This window comes from Megalobrama amblycephala, linkage group LG19 (genome assembly GCF_018812025.1).
Source record: "Megalobrama amblycephala isolate DHTTF-2021 linkage group LG19, ASM1881202v1, whole genome shotgun sequence".
Classification (NCBI taxonomy): domain Eukaryota; kingdom Metazoa; phylum Chordata; class Actinopteri; order Cypriniformes; family Xenocyprididae; genus Megalobrama; species Megalobrama amblycephala.
The window spans coordinates 36,867,651-36,889,797 of NC_063062.1; the positions used below are offsets into that span (position 1 = coordinate 36,867,651).

At 35.3% G+C, this 22,147-nt stretch overlaps 1 protein-coding gene across 4 annotated transcripts in view; it reads right to left on the minus strand.

Moving 5' to 3' along the window:
- The window catches only part of abcc8b (ATP-binding cassette, sub-family C (CFTR/MRP), member 8b), a 40,697-nt gene extending 18,782 nt beyond the window's left edge, over nucleotides 1-21,915 (minus strand). For 2 of the 4 annotated variants that reach the window (XM_048169192.1, XM_048169190.1), the window contains exons 1-20: nucleotides 21,467-21,915; nucleotides 20,110-20,269; nucleotides 19,830-19,971; nucleotides 18,655-18,776; nucleotides 18,360-18,526; nucleotides 15,952-16,194; nucleotides 13,721-13,909; nucleotides 10,270-10,434; nucleotides 8,694-8,849; nucleotides 8,464-8,598; nucleotides 6,411-6,573; nucleotides 5,922-5,962; nucleotides 5,596-5,747; nucleotides 5,353-5,455; nucleotides 1,393-1,524; nucleotides 1,159-1,231; nucleotides 969-1,074; nucleotides 704-736; nucleotides 575-607; nucleotides 391-489 (exon numbers count right to left, since the gene is read on the minus strand). In XM_048169192.1, coding sequence (XP_048025149.1) covers nucleotides 391-489; nucleotides 575-607; nucleotides 704-736; nucleotides 969-1,074; nucleotides 1,159-1,231; nucleotides 1,393-1,524; nucleotides 5,353-5,455; nucleotides 5,596-5,747; nucleotides 5,922-5,962; nucleotides 6,411-6,573; nucleotides 8,464-8,598; nucleotides 8,694-8,849; nucleotides 10,270-10,434; nucleotides 13,721-13,909; nucleotides 15,952-16,194; nucleotides 18,360-18,526; nucleotides 18,655-18,776; nucleotides 19,830-19,971; nucleotides 20,110-20,269; nucleotides 21,467-21,487 — 2,435 coding nt within the window. In that variant the 5' untranslated portion in view covers nucleotides 21,488-21,915. The remainder of the gene's footprint in view (nucleotides 1-390; nucleotides 490-574; nucleotides 608-703; nucleotides 737-968; nucleotides 1,075-1,158; nucleotides 1,232-1,392; nucleotides 1,525-5,352; nucleotides 5,456-5,595; nucleotides 5,748-5,921; nucleotides 5,963-6,410; nucleotides 6,574-8,463; nucleotides 8,599-8,693; nucleotides 8,850-10,269; nucleotides 10,435-13,720; nucleotides 13,910-15,951; nucleotides 16,195-18,359; nucleotides 18,527-18,654; nucleotides 18,777-19,829; nucleotides 19,972-20,109; nucleotides 20,270-21,466) is intronic. The other 2 variants (XM_048169194.1, XM_048169193.1) reach the window with 1 other exon arrangement.
- Between the last annotated feature and the right edge of the window lie 232 nt (nucleotides 21,916-22,147).

Here is a 22,147-nt window from a genome sequence, read left to right on the forward strand (position 1 = left end):
CTCTCTTGCACAAACCAGTTTGGACCAGTGTGTAACTTCAGGTTTGTAAATGAAGAACTTTAAGCGAAAAGTTCTGCCGGCGTTGAAATCTGCAGAATAGGCAGCACAGATACTCTTACATAATAACCTCGTGCACAAGCTCTAATTTCTGTTTCCCCCTGAAAACACTGCCTTTTGGGAATCCCATTGAAATCCCACTGTTTATTTATCTGTAACGCAGATAAAACCATGTTACTTGCGCCTCTGGACTGAGAGTAAAACCAGCAGCAGGAGCCATTGTGTTTGTGCAGAGCTGTGTGAGCATCCGTTTTCATCCACACGCATCTCTCACATGACTGAACAAGCAGGAATCCAGGACACATTAAGGAATTACAGGGATGTGCGGGATACCTCTTCTCATTGGGGGCCATGTCAAACAAGATGTTCTCCTCAACGGTGGCGTTTAAGAGCCAAGGCCTCTGGGAAGCATAGGCTACTGAACCTCTTTTCCTGAAAAACACAAACACAGCCTTCTATTGTAAAGTAAAAAACGCAGGATCAGGACAGAATGCAAATAAAATAATAATTTAATTACCGGTGCGACTGTCTTTCACTCATATAATGTGCTCTGTAAGACAAAGACAAAATTATTCTAATAAATAATTCAAATAAAAACAAATAAAGAAATCACATATTGATGAATTAAATCAATAATATATTATACCTCACATTTTCTTCTGAATCACTCTTGGGTAAACTGTGAGAAAATTAAGCAGTATTAATATGAGATTCGATTGCAATCCAGTATCTAAAAATTCAAAAGTAAAGCACAAAATGAATCATTAAAGCAAACACACATCTTATGGAGGTGCAATTCAGAGAAAAATACTTTGTAAAGAAGAATATAACTGCAATCTCACTTCAGTACAAACGTACATTCACAAATATCGCCATTTTATGTTCTAATGCAGCATTAATGTTGGTTTTACCTGTTCCATGTGATGTTCCCAGAAATCTTTTGCATCTCTCCCAGTGCAGCCAGTAAAAGAGAGGATTTCCCACATCCCACCTGTCCTACGATCATCGTCAGCTGCCCTAATAGATGTGGAGTGAGAGAAAAACATTTACTCTCCCATTAAACATGTGAGTACAGCACTACAGCAACAGTATGAACCTCACCGAAGGGAACCTTTATGTCAATATTGGTCAGAGTCGGGCATCCCTGCGTCCATGTGAAGAAGCCGTTTATAATCTAGACGTATAAAACAGAAACACAAAAACGTTCTTGTTAAAGTTAATATGCGGAATGTGGTTTGATTCCCTAAAATGTGTAACACTGGTGGAGCATTAAAACATCAACAAAGAAACGATCAATATCATTGAGATTGTATGTATGTATGATATGAATCTAACCTTAATACACACTTCCTCCTCCTGGGCCGCTGATGCTGTCAGTTCCTGGTCGTGCTGCTCAAAGTTCCTGTTCACGTCCTGTTTGGTTTTATTCTTACGATTCACTAGTTTGGCCTGAAGCTGTAATGCGTACTGAGGGCAGAGAGCAAACTGTGCATTCATGCACTGCAGAAAGAATTCATTCACGATAAAGGGTTGAGTAGAGCTGGGGGAACACATTGTGATTTTTCTGATAGAAAAATGTGATTTCTGATTTAAAATGCAATTTAATTATTTAAAATTAATATATAATTATTATTATTAAATAAAAAAATTAAAAATTACAAAATAAAAACAGAATAATAAATATTATTTATTTCACTGTAAAATAAAAAATGAGTACTCAAGAAAAATAATATAACAATTATTTCATTTTATATTCTCCAAATACAGCCTCTAAATACAATACTAATATTTATAACTTTTTTAAAGAGCTCCGCACATGACATGCAGGAAAAAAAAGTAAATCGTGCGCATGATTTACTAATTTGTTCCCTTGATTTACTCATTCGTTACTCGATTTATAAATCGTGCGCATGATTTACTAATTTGTTCCCTTGATTTGCTCATTCGTTACTCGATTTATAAATCGTGCGCATGATTTATTAATTTGTTCCCTTGATTTACTAATTCGTTACTTGATTTATAAATCGTGCGCATGATTTACTAATTTGTTCCCTTGATTTGCTCATTCGTTACTCGATTTATAAATCGTGCGCATGATTTATTAATTTGTTCCCTTGATTTGCTAATTCGTTACTCGATTTATAAATCGTGCGCATGATTTACTAATTTGTTCCCTTGATTTACTCATTCGTTACTCGATTTATAAATCGTGCGCATGATTTATTAATTTGTTCCCTTGATTTACTAATTCGTTACTTGATTTATAAATCGTGCGCATGATTTACTAATTTGTTCCCTTGATTTACTCATTCGTTACTCGATTTATAAATCGTGCGCATGATTTACTAATTTGTTCCCTTGATTTACTAATTCGTTACTCGATTTATGAATCGTGCGCATGATTTACTAATTTGTTCCCTTGATTTACTCATTCGTTACTCGATTTATGAATCGTGCGCATGATTTATTAATTTGTTCCCTTGATTTACTAATTCGTTACTCGATTTATAAATCGTGCGCATGATTTACTAATTTGTTCCCTTGATTTACTCATTCGTTACTCGATTTATAAATCGTGCGCATGATTTATTAATTTGTTCCCTTGATTTACTAATTCGTTACTCGATTTATGAATCGTGCGCATGATTTACTAATTTGTTCCCTTGATTTACTCATTCGTTACTCGATTTATGAATCGTGCGCATGATTTATTAATTTGTTCCCTTGATTTACTAATTCGTTACTCGATTTATAAATCGTGCGCATGATTTACTAATTTGTTCCCTTGATTTACTAATTCGTTACTCGATTTATAAATCGTGCGCATGATTTACTAATTTGTTCCCTTGATTTACTAATTCGTTACTCGATTTATAAATCGTGCGCATGATTTATTAATTTGTTCCCTTGATTTACTAATTCGTTACTCGATTTATAAATCGTGCGCATGATTTATTAATTTTTTTCCCTTTGATTTACTAATTCGTTACTCGATTTATAAATCGTGCGCATGATTTACTAATTTGTTCCCTTGATTTACTCATTCGTTACTCGATTTATAAATCGTGCGCATGATTTATTAATTTTTTTCCCTTTGATTTACTAATTCGTTACTCGATTTATGAATCGTGCGCATGATTTACTAATTTGTTCCCTTGATTTACTCATTCGTTACTCGATTTATAAATCGTGCGCATGATTTATTAATTTGTTCCCTTGATTTACTTATTCGTTACTCGATTTATAAATCGTGCGCATGATTTACTAATTTGTTCCCTTGATTTACTCATTCGTTACTCGATTTATGAATCGTGCGCATGATTTATTAATTTGTTCCCTTGATTTACTAATTCGTTACTCGATTTATAAATCGTGCGCATGATTTACTAATTTGTTCCCTTGATTTACTAATTCGTTACTCGATTTATAAATCGTGCGCATGATTTACTAATTTGTTCCCTTGATTTACTAATTCGTTACTCGATTTATAAATCGTGCGCATGATTTATTAATTTGTTCCCTTGATTTACTAATTCGTTACTCGATTTATAAATCGTGCGCATGATTTATTAATTTTTTTCCCTTTGATTTACTAATTCGTTACTCGATTTATAAATCGTGCGCATGATTTACTAATTTGTTCCCTTGATTTACTCATTCGTTACTCGATTTATAAATCGTGCGCATGATTTATTAATTTTTTTCCCTTTGATTTACTAATTCGTTACTCGATTTATGAATCGTGCGCATGATTTACTAATTTGTTCCCTTGATTTACTCATTCGTTACTCGATTTATAAATCGTGCGCATGATTTATTAATTTGTTCCCTTGATTTACTTATTCGTTACTCGATTTATAAATCGTGCGCATGATTTACTAATTTGTTCCCTTGATTTACTCATTCGTTACTCGATTTATGAATCGTGCGCATGATTTATTAATTTGTTCCCTTGATTTACTAATTCGTTACTCGATTTATAAATCGTGCGCATGATTTACTAATTTGTTCCCTTGATTTACTAATTCGTTACTCGATTTATAAATCGTGCGCATGATTTACTAATTTGTTCCCTTGATTTACTAATTCGTTACTCGATTTATAAATCGTGCGCATGATTTATTAATTTGTTCCCTTGATTTACTAATTCGTTACTCGATTTATAAATCGTGCGCATGATTTATTAATTTTTTTCCCTTTGATTTACTAATTCGTTACTCGATTTATAAATCGTGCGCATGATTTACTAATTTGTTCCCTTGATTTACTCATTCGTTACTCGATTTATAAATCGTGCGCATGATTTATTAATTTTTTTCCCTTTGATTTACTAATTCGTTACTCGATTTATGAATCGTGCGCATGATTTACTAATTTGTTCCCTTGATTTACTCATTCGTTACTCGATTTATAAATCGTGCGCATGATTTATTAATTTGTTCCCTTGATTTACTTATTCGTTACTCGATTTATAAATCGTGCGCATGATTTACTAATTTGTTCCCTTGATTTACTCATTCGTTACTCGATTTATAAATCGTGCGCATGATTTATTAATTTGTTCCCTTGATTTACTAATTCGTTACTCGATTTATAAATCGTGCGCATGATTTACTAATTTGTTCCCTTGATTTACTAATTCGTTACTCGATTTATAAATCGTGCGCATGATTTACTAATTTGTTCCCTTGATTTACTAATTCGTTACTCGATTTATAAATCGTGCGCATGATTTATTAATTTGTTCCCTTGATTTACTAATTCGTTACTCGATTTATAAATCGTGCGCATGATTTACTAATTTGTTCCCTTGATTTACTAATTCGTTACTCGATTTATAAATCGTGCGCATGATTTACTAATTTGTTCCCTTGATTTACTCATTCGTTACTCGATTTATAAATCGTGCGCATGATTTACTAATTTTTTTCCCTTGATTTATTCATTCGTTACTTGATTTATAAATCGTGCGCATGATTTACTAATTTGTTCCATTGATTTATTCATTCGTTACTTGATTTATAAATCGTGCGCATGATTTACTAATTTGTTCCATTGATTTATTCATTCGTTACTTGATTTATAAATCGTGTGCATGATTTAGCAAATCAAGGGAATGAATCAGTAAACTTTGTGCACAATTTAGTCTATTATTTTTTTCCTGCATTTCATGTGTGGGGCTCCATACTTTCTTAATTTAAAATAAATAAATAAATAAATAAATAAAAAAAGGTGCTTCCTTAAAATGTATGCTTTTGTGTGCATGGGTCGAGAGCGACATGAGGATGAACTCACGACAGACTTAATGTTGCCATTGTTGTTCGCTGGAGTCTGGACGATGGGATCCTGATCAGTTTCAATCTCTGTACTGCCAAGAAATTCACTCAGTTTCTGCACACTGAGAAGAGGTAAAAAAGCGAGGCATTTTTGAGGTTAAATGTGAATAAAAAAATAAATAATAACAGGAAGCATCAGTTATTCAAGTGCACGAGTGGCAGACACATTGAGGAGGAGATCAGGATGAAGGCTGTCAATCACCTGACAAGAGCCTTGACCGTGGAGTGCAGAACACTGGAGAGCAGGAAGAGGGGCGTCACCAGGATGTGGAAGAGCGACAGGGAGCCGAAGGCCACAGCGGGAGACAGATCGAAGTCTGTGGCACTCTGCACGTGCACGTGAACCACAAAGATCTGCCAAGAAAACACACGTGTGAACGAGAATCTCTTCTCACATTGTCAAGTACATCTACAAAACACCATTAATGAATGAACTGAGATGTGAGAGAGCATTACATAAGAGAAAGAGAGAGAGAGAGAGAGAGAGGATAAATGGACGAATATAAAGAAGAGCAGTCAAACACTCACTGTGAGAACAGCAGCGATTGGGATGGCAGCGTTCATGAAGACTGAAGAGAAAAATTAAAAGAAGTAACTGCATTTTTAATAGCTGAGTGTGTAATTTACATACAACATATTTATACTATTTATATATTTAATAATAAAAGTTTTCTATTTTATATCATAATATATTTAATATTTAATAATCTAAATTTGCATTTTACATCATAATATATTTAATAATCTAAGTTTGCATTTTACATAATAATATATTAAATTACCAAAGTTTACATTTTACATAAATATAGCTATTTAATAATCTAAGTTTGCATTTCACATCATAATATATTTAATCAAATTTTGCATTTCACATCATAATAATTATCTTTATATTAATGATCTAAGTTTTCCAAAAATGCATTTGCAGGTGCAGAAGCTTGTCGTTGTCTTTACATGCACATGCCCTGCAGAAACACTATGTAAACTGTATATTCAGTGTGATTTGAGACGGCTCACTGGAGAGGGACGTGTAGAGCGCAAACGTCCGGAGGTTGGTCAGTTCTTGTCTGCGTGTTTCCTCCACGCTGGATCTGAAGATGTGCTCCCATGCGTAGAGCTTCAGCAGCTTGATTCCCCTCAGCAGCTCGTTGGTTTTCTTCAGTCTCTCACTGGTGTATTCCTGTAATATATATATATATTTTCAAGGGCGTGACATACACTTTTTGCTCACCAGTCACTGTGGCTAGTGGTTTTCCAAAGTTACTAGCCACTCAGCATTTTCACTGGCCAAAATTTTGACATCGATACCATGGGGAAAACTGCCATACAGATATTTTTAATATTATCTCATAATTTGGCAGCAGGTTTATTAGGCTGCTGTCACTTTAAGAGCTGACGCACGGATCCATTATACTGTTACACATGCGTTTTCTTTCTCAACTGTTTATGTTCACTTCAAACATAACTGATTGTGTTTACATGAACGCTCACCAAGACCAGCATTTTGACATTATTTTGTGTGTATTTGACAGTTTAAGCGCAATAAGCAGTGAAAACAAACTTACTTTAGTACTGAGAGGCGACTTTATGTGACGCACTTTGGGTGTGAGAACAAAATCTGCAGCAATGAGTAAAATTATGCGCAATACGCCTAATCTCACGCTGATATTCAAGCCCTGTAATGCTAACAATATTCATCCGGAGCAAATGAAACGAGTGAGTGAAACATTCTGGGGACACCAGAGACTTATATTACATCTTGTGAAAGGAGCATTATAGGTCCCCTTTAATATCTACAGAGCTTTTTTTATAAAACTAAGCATTTAAATATCATCTTACTAAGATATACAGTACAGTCCAAAAGTTTGGAACCACTAAGATTTTTAATGTTTTTAAAAGAAGATTCGTCTGCTCACCAAGGCTACATTTATTTAATTAAAAATACAGTAAAAAACAGTAATATTGTGAAATATTATTACAATTTAAAATAACTGTGTACTATTTAAATATATTTGACAAAGTAATTTATTCCTGTGATCAAAGCTGAATTTTCAGCATCGTTACTCCAGTCTTCAGTGTCACATGATCCTTCAGAAATCATTCTAATATGCTGATTTGCTGCTCAATAAACATTTATGATTATTTTCAATGTTGAAAACAGTTGTGTACTTTTTTTTTAGGATTCCTTGATGAATAGAAAGTTCAAAAGAACAGCATTTATCTGAAATACAAAGCTTCTGTAGCATTATACACTACCGTTCAAAAGTTTGGGGTCAGTAAGAATTTTTATTTTTATTTTTTTGAAAAGAAATTAAAGAAATGAATACTTTTATTCAGCAAGGATGCATTAAATCAATCAAAAGTGGCAGTAAAGACATTTATAATGTTACAAAAGATTAGATTTCAGATAAACACTGTTCTTTTGAACTTTCTATTCATCAAATAATCCTGAAAAAAAATATTGTACACAAATATTTTGTACAATTGTACACATTAAATGTTTCTTGAGCAGCAGATCATCATATTAGAATGATTTCTGAAGGATCATGTGACACTGAAGACTGGAGTAATGATGCTGAAAATTCAGCTTTGCATCACAGGAATAAATTACTTTGTGAAATATATTCAAATAGAAAACAGTTATTTTAAATTGTAATAATATTTCACAATATTACTGTTTTTACTGTATTTTTAATTAAATAAATGTAGCCTTGGTGAGCAGATGAAACTTCTTTTAAAAACATTAAAAATCTTAGTGGTTCCAAACTTTTGGACTGTACTGTATTATTGGCAGATATAGAGTGATGACTGATATTTACAGTTGCAAGAAAAAGTATATGAACCACTTGCAGAATCTGTGAAAATGTGAATAATTTTAACAAAAAAAAGGAGATAATAAAAAATGCATGTTATTTTTTATTTAGTACTGTCTTGAGTAAGATATTTTACATAAAAGATGTTTACATATAATCATTAAATAAAAATTTGCCAGGCTTTACAGGGTTAATATATTTACTGTGTAGTGACAGTATCTATCCAAACTGCAAATCACTATGACTGAATTGCTCACCAGAGTGCTCTTCTGCGCCCGTGAGAGTCGAGTGGCTACGAAATACTGCAGCGGGGCCAGAACGGCGATGACCGTCGCGCCGATCAGAGCGCTCACTCCCAGCAGAGAGTACAGCAGCAACACCCCAATCACAATCTACACATGAAAATCATACGTCACGATCCACAATACATGCATGTATTCATTTAGGTGGCTGAATAATGCTAAATGAAACAATTAATCATCTTAACCTGAACCGGCATGGCCCACAGGTTGGGGCAGAGAAAGAAGAACCACATGAGGTGGTTGGTGTCGCGGGCCACTAGACTGCAGATCTGGGCCGTGGTCATGTCACCCATAGACATGTTAGAGGTGCACAGACGCATGATCTTATTGTAGATCTTAGTCTGTAGGGAAAATAACAATGACGAGATGTTTCCAAAACACCAGAAAAATATCAAAGGATTGCCATTAATCTTCATCTAACCAATTGGCTCCACCAACCCGTATACGGGTTTGAAAACCACATTATAATGTTTACACATAAATTTAAAAGGCTTCCTTATATGGTATCACCCCATATTTGGTATCATTTGAAACTTAGAATCTACACTTTACAAAGAATACCACAACTTTTGTTTTTGTGATACATAAAGCAGTAAAATTAAGCTTACAATTGCATTGGTCCCATTTACGAATTTACGAAAAACGATTGCGAAGAAAATTTTCTACGCAAATGTATTTTTTATATTTTCAACAAAACAGTCAAGTCATATATCACAAGAAAGCTCTCATTCTAAGGAATTTGCCCATGTAGTTTATTTCATTGTGTGACAATCATAGTTCAAAGAATCGTGCAGTGAAATATGATCACTCTGAGAAAAAAGACAAGCGTCACATTCCAACTCCGATGACTGCTTCAATCAGCCACAAACAGCTACAAATAGACAACATATACTATAATATTTATCACTTTCAGCAGTGTTTTATGTAATTGCATAGGGTTTTCTGTAAAATGACACTGGGATATTGTATTTATACCACTGTATATCGTTATAGAAAGACTTTACATTTGTGTAGGCAGAAATTACATGAAGCGGAAATTACATAAAAAGTAATATTCTTCCCTTCAGGTGCATTTGAATAACTCTTGCATACAACATAATAGAGACATAATTCTTTTCCCCAGAGTTTGCTGACATCTAGTGGAAACAACCAGAACTGTCTGCATGGTGCTACTGCAAGTTATACACTTTCAAATAAGAATTTATAACAATAAAAATAAAAAAGCACCTCTTTTTTAGGGGCTTTATTACAGCACAGATAACATATACTACCATTTTTATCACTTTCAGCAGTGTTTTATGTAACTTCAACGGCTTTCCTGTAAAATAACACCAAAATTTTGAATTTGGATCACTATATGTGGGTATGGGAAGCTTTTCAATTTGGGTAGGCCAAATCCAGCAAAATGGTACCGGATCTTAAGGGGTTAAAGTCACCATAAAATCAAACGGATGTTGTTGTATTTTTAGGGAATATTGCAGTATTTGTGATTCATTGTTTCTCATCCTCCCTCTTGCAGCTTCATCTCTTCTCTGATGACAAGGGTGGAGCAACCTGTCACTCACATGAGATCCACCAATAGCAAACCACAACAATCCAATCAATTCCCCACAGACAAAATCAAGCCCCGCCCTACATTTGTCCTTGTTTGTGAAGCGTTTCTCTCAGATATATGGCACAATAGTTAGAAAAACGAGCACTGTTTCATGCTGACTTTAACAGAACACTGAAGATAAAAACAGGCCAGTCCGTTGATCATACCTGAATGGCTCCTCTGAGTTTTATTCCGGTCTCAATGGCGACATAATAAGACGCCTGAAGGAAGGTTCTCTGCAGCAGCAGCGCCAGAAACAGCAGCACAGCCAGAACATACGCATTCGCTAAGAACGCTTCTGACGAGATGAAGTGCACTCCAAGCAGCTTCACCTGCAAAACACAGTGTGTAAAAGAGTGTGTGTGAAGTGTGTAAAACACTGACCAGTTACATCTTTCTCTAGTGTGTAATGTTGCTCCAGTCCATCCAGCAGAAGTTCTTCTCTATATCAGTGTCAGTGTTTCTGAAACGCCTCCATCTTCACAATATTCCTCATTTAAATAATTCATGCGCAGAATAAAGGGGCGGGGCCTGGTTGAGTTGCGGTTCCTGGCAGTTATGGTAAGGGGCGGGACATTTCCCAAACACCAATCGCAACACACTGCTCCAGCCGACCAATCAGAGCACATTGTGCTTTTCAGATGGAGGGGCTTCATAGAGACAGGAACTAAACAGAGCGTTACTGACAGACTGGGAAGAGAGGAGCTGCAACAATGGAGAATATGAGGAGAATAATGTGATTTGAATGCAAAACTAGCATATTTATTAAAGCTCAAGTGCACACATTCATCTAATAGCGTGCAATATGCCTCAACCATCTCAAAGCAATATATCAAAGCCATTTTTGCGCTCTTGAAGCCACTTAAGTGTGTTTAAATTGATCATGTGATGAGATAGACAATACATCATCCTTTCTGTGGTTGTAAAAACAGAGGAAAAAGAATCAGGTTTTCCATAAAGCATTTGCATATCAAGTGACAAATATTATGTAGCGCCACAGCATGAGATTTTACAGTTACTGAAGAGAAACGCAGAGCAATTTTCCTAAGTGTTTGTCTGCACTCAGTGTTCAGGAACATGGATATTACACATTCAAAGTGCCATCTGAGTAGAATTTGAAACAGTGTGGTTGCAGTGATACAGATGTCACATAACAGTGCCAGCTGTTACCATATAATGCTGCTTTGTTGCTCTCTGAAAAGTACTTTAATTCTGAAAAGGGGCAAAAATATTATTCCAATTTTTGTTGTAAATGCAAATAGGTCTTAAAAACAACTTTGTAGGGTTATTCGGACACTTTAGCCACACATAAAGTTCAAGTGAAACACAAAAGGAGAATTTGAAAGACTCTTTATGCAGCTCTATTTAACGCTTCACAATACGCTCCCATTACTATTAGCAAATGCATTAACAATGAGCAATACATTAAGGTATTTATTTATCTTTGTTATCATTAGTTAAAAAATACAACTGTTGATTGTTAGTTCATGATACCTAATGTAGTCAGTTATATAGTTCAGTCATGAAACTCTAAAGCTGATTGTGTTGCGATAAAAAATGACAAAAATTTGTTTTATTATTTTTTATTTCAATGAAATGAATGTACTATATTTTAGTTTGATAATGTTTTGATATTGATAACACTTTACAATAAGATTCAGTAGTTAACACTAGTTAACTACATTAGTTAACATGAACTAATAAGGAACTGCACTTATACAGCATTTATTAATCTTTGTTAATGTTAATTTTAACATTTACTAATACATTATTAAAATCGTGTTAACAGTGAACTAACATGAACAAACAATGAGCAACTGTATTTTCATTAACTAACATTAACGAATATTAGTAATTACAGTAACAAATGTATTGCTCATGGTTAGTTCATGTTAGTTAATATATTAACTAAAGTTTAACTAATGAACCTTATTGTAAAGTGTTACCTTGATATTTAATATTTTGTATTTTTAGGGAATTTAATGGTGCTAAATTATATTTATGGAATAGTTATGATCCATTTATTACCTGTTAATCACTTCTTGTGATTAACATTTTTATTGCTTTTCAGGCACTTTTCAGAATACAACTTAATGCATCTGTACAAAAATCAACATTTTCACCCCAATATCAACACCCACTAACACACACAAGAAATCCCCACTACAGCTTAAGGTCACAACTTGGCTATACAATTCAATACAATAAGCATAACTTGCAGCATATATTGGTGAAAAAGGAGAATAATAGTACTAATAAAAAATAAATAATAATTAAAAAAAAAAAAAAAAAAAACAGGTGCAGAAGCTTTCACAAAATAATTACTACCCCTTTTCCTGATAAGATAAATATCTGGACCATTTCTTATAAAATAAATTTAATTTATCCATCTGTCTATAAGACATATTTTCAAATGCAGTTCTGCTATCCATTCCTGAAAGGAAGGCGCCTCCTCTGACTTCCAGCTCCTAAGAAGAATTTGTCTGCCAATCATTAAACTGGTATGTACCAGTGTCTTATGTCACTGTCTGTCCACCCACCTAATATGAACAATCGAGGACACCCGAGTATCCAAAACAGTGCAAATGTGTTCATGAACCTTTATCCAGAAATCCTGAATTTTTGTACAGGACCAGAGGGCATCAGTCTTACATCTCCAGCAATATGGTGTATCTTTTAACCCAAGCCTGAACAGTCTGGAAGGGGTCCAGTAAAAACAGTGCACTATCTTAAACTGTATAAGGCGTATTTTTGCATCCCTAGATGCCGTTTTGACATTTTTTAAAACTCTATACCACTCCTTACCATCAAACCTGTTAATCACTTGAGCATAGACCTGAAAATGAAATTTCCATGAATCTTGAAATCTTTGGAGCACAGACTGAAGTTTGGTCTCTTTGTAAAGATGACACTAGGCAGATTGCTGAAGAAAATCAAAGCCATAAATCTAAACGAGTTGTGTTCCAAATTAGAGTTTGATATCTCAAGAAATGAGCTTTCAGTAAGATTTTCTTTGGCCGCAGTACCAAACGTCACTAGATGAAATTTGCTCAATTTCCTTTCCAATGCGCTCATTTTTGACCGCGAACACTACAAACCTTTACCAAGTTTTGTACCCTTCCGATGAAGTAAAAAATTCTAAAAAGCCAAAATGTTAACTTTTTTTGACCGAACAGTGACATCTGATTTTGCAGTGACATCTAATCGGCCCAATGATCGTGCTTCTTAACTTTTAAATAGTTTGGATCTACGTTTTCTGCAAGCAGCAAAATCAGAAAACCCTCCACCTCGCCCAGCTAGATCTGCTATATGTGCAGCAATGCATGTATGTATGTAGTCTCTGTACTTGCTCTACAGCATCAGCAGTGCAGCAGATCTATTCCACCAAAACAAAATACATTAACATCATCATATCCATCCCCATGCCAAACCCTCCGAGAGTTATCATGACTGAACTAATGTTAACAAATGAAACCTTAAACCTTGTAAAGTGTCAATTTTATTCCATTTCCATGTAGCTCTCAAATCACACATGAGTTGGACGTCAATTTAAGTGTGGTTTAAGTGTCTAAACACCTGTTTGTGCCTCTGTAAATACTGTATTATTTGCATTGGTACCGGAGGCAGAGCGCTGTGATTGTCGCTGCTGATGTGATGAACAATCCCAGAGATGCAGAGCGGCCCGGCGAAGCCCAGCAGGTCGGCCATGAAGCGGAAAGTGATGCTCAGCAACAGAGGTCTGCCGAACGCCTGACGCAGGGAACGCCAGATCCACCTCGAGCCCTTCAGCGGGACGGGACCGTCCTCCTGCACACACCGAGAGAGAGAGAGAGAGGACAGGTGAACCACTGAGCTCAGAGTGACAAAACCAGCTGGAATGACAGACGAAGATTAGGAGATTCGGTGACTATATTTAATTTTAATCATCTCTAAACTGGTAATTTAGTAACTCATGTACAGATTATGTAAATTCCACACCCAAACACATTTTCTACCATATCTTACATAAAGGGCTTAATCTGAAGTGTTTCTGAAGTCACTTTTGTTTTTCAGGACAAAAGGGGATAAAAGTAATTCTGCTGTATTAGGGACATACACAGTCTGGTTATAAAAGTGCATGTCTACAAAACAACAAAAACAACAGGAAGGATCTGCCAAAAAAATAAGTTTGCAGATCTCTGAATTTGGCAGAGAACTGTTTAAATTTATGTAATGTCTGTTTACATGCAGCTCTTAATCCGGATTATACATCACTGGCCTTTCATGAACCATTTGCACTTATAATTTGAGTGATATCATAAATATTGTCTATATTCACTCTGTATTTTTGTTGTACGCTCCACAATGCATTATACTTTCAAAGGTCAAAAGAGGCCAGTGATTTCTGAACGGTTCACATGATGTTCATGACGGTGATGGAAGACAGATATGAATATCTACATACAGTAAACAGAGATGTATCACACAATTCCTACATACTGTACACTACCATTCAAAAGTGTTAGCAAGGAGTTAAAATAAACAAATATTCAAGGATGTATTAAAAGTTACAGTAAAGACAATGTTACACATGTTTTCTATTTCAAATAAATACTTTTGAACTTTCTATTCAATATGAAGCAGCACGACTGTTTTCAACATTGAAAATACTGGATATTCACTGGTGCAGTGGCTGCACTAATACATTATATTTTGAAATTTATTCAAATAGAAAACTATGGAGCCCCCCACAGGACATGCAGGAAAAAATAGTAGGCTAAATCGTGCGCACGATTTAGCAAATCGAGTGAACAAATTAGTAAATCGTTTGTATGATTTTGCATATCGAGGGAACGAATTAGTACATCATACGCAGAATTGAGGGAACAAATTAACCGTGCATAAAATTTAGCAAATCTAGGGAATGAATGAGTAAATCGTATGCAGAATTTAGCAAATCAAGGGAACAAATTAATTGTGCATAAAATTTAGCAAATCGAGTGAACGAATTAGTAAATCGTGCGTATGATTTTGCATATCGAGGGAACTAATTAGTACATCATACGCAGAATTTAACAAATTGAGGGAACGAATTAATAAACTGTGCATAAAATTTAGCAAATTGAGGAAACAAATTAGTAAATCGTGTGTATGATTTTGCATATCAAGGGAACAAATTAGTAAATCATGTGTATGATTTTGCATATTGAGTGAACAAATTAGTAAATCATGTGTATGATTTTGCATATTGAGTGAACGAATTAGTAAATCATGTGCATGATTTAGCAAATCGAGGGAACGAATTAATTGTGCATAAAATTTAGCAAATTGAGGAAACAAATTAATAAAATGTGTGTAAAATTTAGCAAATCTAGGGAACAAATTAGTAAATCATACACAGAATTTAGCAAATCAAGGGAACAAATTAGTAAATCGTGTGCTCAATTTAATAAATCGAGGGAACAGATTAGTATTTTTTTACGGCACATCATGTGCGAGGCTCCGAAGAAAAATGTTCTTTTAAATTGTAATAATATTTAACAATATTACTGTTTTTACAGTATTTTGATCAAATAAATGCAACCTTGGTGAGACTTAGAAATTTTATCGATCTCAAACCTTTGAACACTGCTGTATATAATGCATTATTAACAATGAACAAGTGTATTTTTTAATGACCCTTAACCTAGATTAATAATCTTTTAAAATGATATATTTAAAACTGAATTATATATATATAAATATACGTATTTTGTTCGTTCGTGCCTACTAAATCATAAATGTCTCAATAGAATAAAGCGAAATTGTAGAACTTCATAATTCTTCTAATGTGACAGATTGCTCTGACGCAGTGAAGGAAATGAACGTACCATCTGTGCATCGAAGGCCTTGCGGAGCCTTTGGTAGTTGGTAAGAGCTCTCATGGATATGGGCAGCTTGCCGATGGTTTTCAGGTCGATGGGTCGTTTGTGTGCAGAGGTGATGAAGGTGTTCATCCACCAGTACGTGCTCTTAGACAGCAGGTTGACGAACGGCTGCTGGAACCGAACGCCCAGATCCTGAAGGTCATCAGGTGGCTTCACCTCCGTGGGATACGGAAACCACATGTAGCGCTGAAACCCAACCGAGAACACAGTCATGATCAATAATTCTGCCTTTTGCTGCTATAACAGCTTCTCCTGTTTTGGAAAGCTTTCCACTTAATGTTGAATCATGGATGTATGTAGCCTAGCTGGGGTTTTTCCCCATCTAGTAAATGTCCAAAACTTTATTCTAATAGTGTGAGGCCGGTTACGAGATGGGATTATTCCCAGAGATGAGTTATGTCAAAGTGAGGGATTTGTGCAGGGAACCAAACAGCTGTCAGACGTCAACAGAAGTGTATTGTGCATCGCAGAGCCATTTGATTCAGCTGTAAACTACAGTTTCTCAGCATTTTAATCTCACATGGAGCCGCAGCAGTGCTATTATGCAACAGACAGAGAGGATCATGCCGTACCTAAAGCAACAATGTCCTCATGGCTAAACTTGTTGTCTGACATGGAGGCGAATGATTACTAGGCACTTTCTCAGACAAGTATTTTTCAATATATTAGGTAATACCTTACAATAATGTCCCATTTGGCTGAGAGCCACGAAATATTCCAGAGATAACGACACTCCTACATTTTTACCGTTTGTATCAATCCACATGAAGCGACTGTCATCGCGGCCGAGCAAATCCACCATATTTTTTTAGAAAATCCTACACTTGTTACCATGAACTGTAGTTTTTTAGGTGTGAATGTAGTTGTTTAGACCTGAAACATGAGACTCATATTTAATTATAGCACTTATTTTTCCTATTTATTTAGACGTTTTCAGAGATGTGAGCTCCAGTCCATCAGCGGTCGTTCAGTGCTCGAGTACCCGCTGAGAACAGCTTCATCTCGGCCAGTGCTTTTGGGATCGCTGGCTCTTCTAGTGGTTAAACATGAGATATAATTCATTTTGGATGCATAAAACAGGCAATCTTTGGTCTTATTAATCTATTGTTGCTGAATCGAATTGGGCTATGTTAAATTTAATAATTTAATATAAAGGCTATATTTAACTTACATCCTGTAGAGCACTGCTTTTGTACGTTTGACTGAATTGTACAATTGAGTTTATTTTCTATTGTCATTTATAATGGCTATTGTTGTTCATTTAAATATTGTTGTTCAATAAATATTATTTTATATGAATAATATGTTGTATTTGGTATTGAGAAAGGGTCCATTAGTGCGTAATACGGATTGAGTGAAAGTTACATTAATACACCATTAGATGGCAACAAACCTTACGAGTGAATGATTCAGTCGCAAGAGACTTTTAAATTGAAAGGGACTTTTGTAAACAAAGGACGTTGTTTTAGCGCTGTTATGGAAAATTCCCTTAACTGTAAATAGGACAAATACAAAGATTGCTTTCCTCAGCACACATTCAAATGGACTTTTATAATGGATATAATATTTATGCACGTCCTAATATTGCTGAGTTAGATGCATTCCTGGGTCAACATATTTTGTTGATCCTGGAACAACATTCTAGTATGAAAATTTACCCTTAACCCTATTCCTACCCCTAACCCTACCCATAAGTTATCCCAAAAATCAGAAGGAAATGATAGATGAATAACACTGATGTAGGAACACCAATTCATGATTTTAAGCCTAAACTTGACATAATCTGTAAATTTGTCCCTCAAATCTGATTGGTTGATTTGAATGTCAAAAATGTTGACCCAGGAACATGTTGAACTCAGCAATATCAGGTTATGCATAATATTATGGACAACGACCTGAAGAGCGAATGTTATATCAGACACAGGTAATGCTCGCTCAGGCGATCTTTCTCCCTCTATTACAAAATACAATGAGTTTCAATGGAGGGACTCAACGTTAGTTCTAAAGTGACGTTTCAGAATAACGGAGGCTTGGTCAAACTGTCAACTTGAGATTTTAATCTGTGGCGGAAGAAAGTAGTGCTGCACAAAAGAGGGATTTAAAGACACTCCGTTGTTGTTCTTATTTATTTACACACTCGTGCCGTCTAACTGTTGTATAAACGCAATATCACACTCGTAGCCGTGCGATATGGCTGTATATCAGCACACTGTGATTGCCTACGGCTGAAGTCAACAGCTTTTAAAAATGGAATAAGACAGTTATTTTAAACAACAGTTCCATTAAACGACGCTGTCTTCATTAATCCTCTCTCTGCGCCCCTATAATCCCCTGACCCCACACACTCTCACCCTGCGCAGGATCACGTTGACCTCGACTCCCAGCAGCAGGCCGTACAGAAGCGCCAGCAGTCCTGTGATGCAGAAGCGCAGCTGCCTCAGGCCGATGCCGTGATCGTCATACTTTACAAACTTGATGGTTTTGGTGATAAAGGCCAAAGTCCAATAGATCAGCAGCGCTGGAGAAGAAGAGAAATATTTCGATATAGAATAAGAGCTGCTACTATTTTGACAACATTCAGTGTTTATCTCAGGGATAATAATAACTGCACTGATCTGAATCTCATGCTGTCGGGTCTGTTTATACCTATAAGCAGCTTGGGGAAGTTGGAGGTCTCTATGTTGTGGTAATAGACGATGGAAGTGACGGCAGCCAGTATCCCGAGCCCTGCTGGCATGTAGAGGTGAAGATGACGGGACTGATTAAACCTGGAGAAGAGTTTGATGGAGTTAGTAAAACACTGCAGCAGACTCACACTCGTTCTGTGCTGAACACCAGGATTTATCTGTATTAAAAGGCTAGTGTTTTTTTTTTTAAATACAGTAAAAATTGTGATATATTTTTATAATGTAAATCAGCTGTTTTCTATGTGAATATATAGTAAAGTGTAATTTATTCCTGTGATCAAAGCTGAATTTTCAGCATCATTACTCCAGTCTTCAGTGTCACATGATCCTTCAGAAATCATTCTGATATGATGATTTGCTGCTCAAGAAACATTTATGATTATTATCAATGTTGAAAACAGTTGTTATTTTGTGTAAACCGTCATACATTTTATTTTTCAGGATTTTTTGATGGATAGAAAGTTCAAAAGAACAGGATTTATTTGAAATCGAAACATTTTGTAACATTATAAATGTTTTACTGTCACTTTAGATCAATTTAATACATACTTAATAAAAGTATTAATTTCTTTCAAAAGAAAAAATCTTATTTTGAACAGCAAATATTCTATGATTCTGTGTTGCATTTCCTTTGAATATAAAAATGTACATGATTTGTAGAATTTTATTTGGTTAATTTTACAAACAATATTTCTTCTTCATTCTTCATTTTAAATAATAACTTTTTTGTCTAAGCATACTGTGTATTATTTTATTAAATTAAGAATATTATGATGTAAAAATACTTCAGATTAGGGTCCAATTCTCACTATTAACTATGACTTTTGCCTCAATAAACTCCTAATTACTGCTTGTTAATAGTTAGTAAGGTAGTTAAGTTTAGGTTTTGATTAAGGGATGTAGAATATGGTCATGCAGAATAATGCATTAATGTGTGCTAATAAACAGCCAATATTTTAGTAATATGCATACTAATAAGCAACTAGGATCCTAAACTAAAGTGTTACCAAATTATGATATAAAAGATATAAAATAAACCATTTTATTGTTCATGGCTAAATAACTGCACAACTGACAAACACAAAAGAGCTGATAATCAGTGAAGCGAGGCGATCATTGAGCGGTCGTTCTCACCCGTCCGACACGATTCCCTCAGCGATCTCACAAACCAGCACGAAGAGCAGGACGGTGGTGAGCAGCCAGCGGAGGTTATGGCCGGGGAAATGAAGCCACGTGCTGTGGTGAATGTGAACCTTCGAGCTCTGACTGCCCCAGCCTACGCAACACAACCACAGTTTCTTCAGAATTAGCTGTGCAATGCACTCGACATGACATGTTCTTATTTGAATCTCGCAGAAGTGCTTTGAAAACCAGCCCACGTTCATAAACTGTGAAATATGAGAAAGCATCTCACCGATGAAGAGGATGGGGAAGGTGCTAAACAGCAAAAAGACATGAGGGACGACACCTAGAGCGTCCAAAAAGCAGCCGTTATTCAGAAGGCCATTATCAACCTTATACGCCGAGGAGTTATCCGTGCCACAGAAGGACAGAGTCGAGTTAGAGACTGGAGTCTGAGGAGAAGAAAGAGAGAATGAGGTTTGCAGACATAGAAACAGGCATTAATATAGGCTGACGACAAGTTATGGGATTATATGAATGCAGCCGACCAATCATTAAAAAGATGTTGTGTCTGAAACGCTGGGGTCTCCTGAGGTAAAGCTACTGTAATCCTCCGATCCACGAGTTTAATAAAAAAGCCATATTGCAGTTGCAATGTTTGGATCTTTAAAGGATTAGTTCAGTTCAGAATTAAAATTTCCTGATAATTTACTCACTCCCATGTCATCCAAGATGTTCATGTCTTTCTTTCTTCAGTGGAAAAGAAATGAAGGTTTTTGAGGAAAACATTCCAGGATTTTGGTTTCTCTACCAAAAATATGGTTTCTCTAGATAAGACTCTTATTCCTCGTCTGGGATCATGTAGAGCTCTTTGAAGCTGCACTGAAACTGACATTTGGACCTTCAACCCGTTGAACCCCAGTGAAGTCCACTATATGGAGAAAAATCCTGGAATGTTTTCCTCAAAAACCTTCATTTCTTTTCCACTGAAGAAAGACAGACATGAACATCTTGGATGACATGGAGGAGAGTAAATTATCAGGAAATTTTAATTTTGAACTGAACTAATCCTTTAAGTCATGCTTTTGCTACAGCTGCAGCTTCCATCTTTGTACAAACATCTCATCTGTTTCATATATTGACATAAGTATGAAAAAACGCACTAAAATGAATAATCTATTCTTGATATCACACTGTAAAAAGTGTGCAATTGTTAAAGAAATATTTCTTAAACAAATATTTTTATTGTGGTGTCCTAATCAGGGTTAAGTTATCTAAAATCATTCTTATTAATAATTTAAAAACACATGCAGGGGTTATTTGTGCAAGTAATATTTCAATCACACCTTTATCCCTGTATGTAAATTGAGATATCACAAATGATCTTGTAAGAGATTATAAAACTGTTATTAATGCACAATATAGTAGCCTATTTAGCAGTAGTTATTAAATAAAAAATAAAAATGATGATTTAAATGTTTAAAATGTATGTTTGTGAACATGAGAAGATAACGTTTTCAAATATTGTGGAAAAAGCAAGTTCAAATGATTCTCCAGTGGGAAAAGCATGCATGATATTCACAGAACAGCCAAACTGTTAAAAGTGTAATTTTGCACAGTTGTACATCGATACAAATGCATCTACTCACCGGTCTGTATCCTCGCATCATCTTGAGAAGAGTTTATTTCATTTTCCCACGATGACAGGGTTATTTTCCAGGACTAAAGCTGTGCTTCCCAACATTCAGACACGCACAGGAGAGCTGGCAGTGAGTTTGCATGTGTCACATTGAGCTGCTGTCCTGTGATCTGACTGACATGAGATGCTCGAGATTATAAATGATGGCGCTCAGTCCCGCTGCTTTAATCTCCACCCTCATCGCTTCTCTCGTTTAATGCATTTTATCCGCTAACATGCCCCCAGATCATTAAAAATAATAATAATTAGAAAATAATAAATGCCTTATGTCTCTGTGTACCTTAAGTTAAAACATTATGTATAAGGCGAATAGATTAGTTAGTTAGCCTACATTTAGAAGTGTATGTGAGTGTTTCACTTATAGTAAATATCGAATGTAATGCTGAACGGATAAAAGCAGAGTAAACATTTATAAGCATGACAGCAAGATATGAAGCTATAAAGTAAAGTAGCAATGGCATAATTTATAGAAACTCTGCCCCTCAGTGGTGAAACAATGCAAATGCATGAGGGAAACACTAGATTCTCAGGAGCTTTTAACCACCAGTTTTTATTAAATAATTTGATGCAACAATTACAAAAAATTACAACAAGATATGCATCTTTAGTTAGCCATGTATTAAGTGCACTT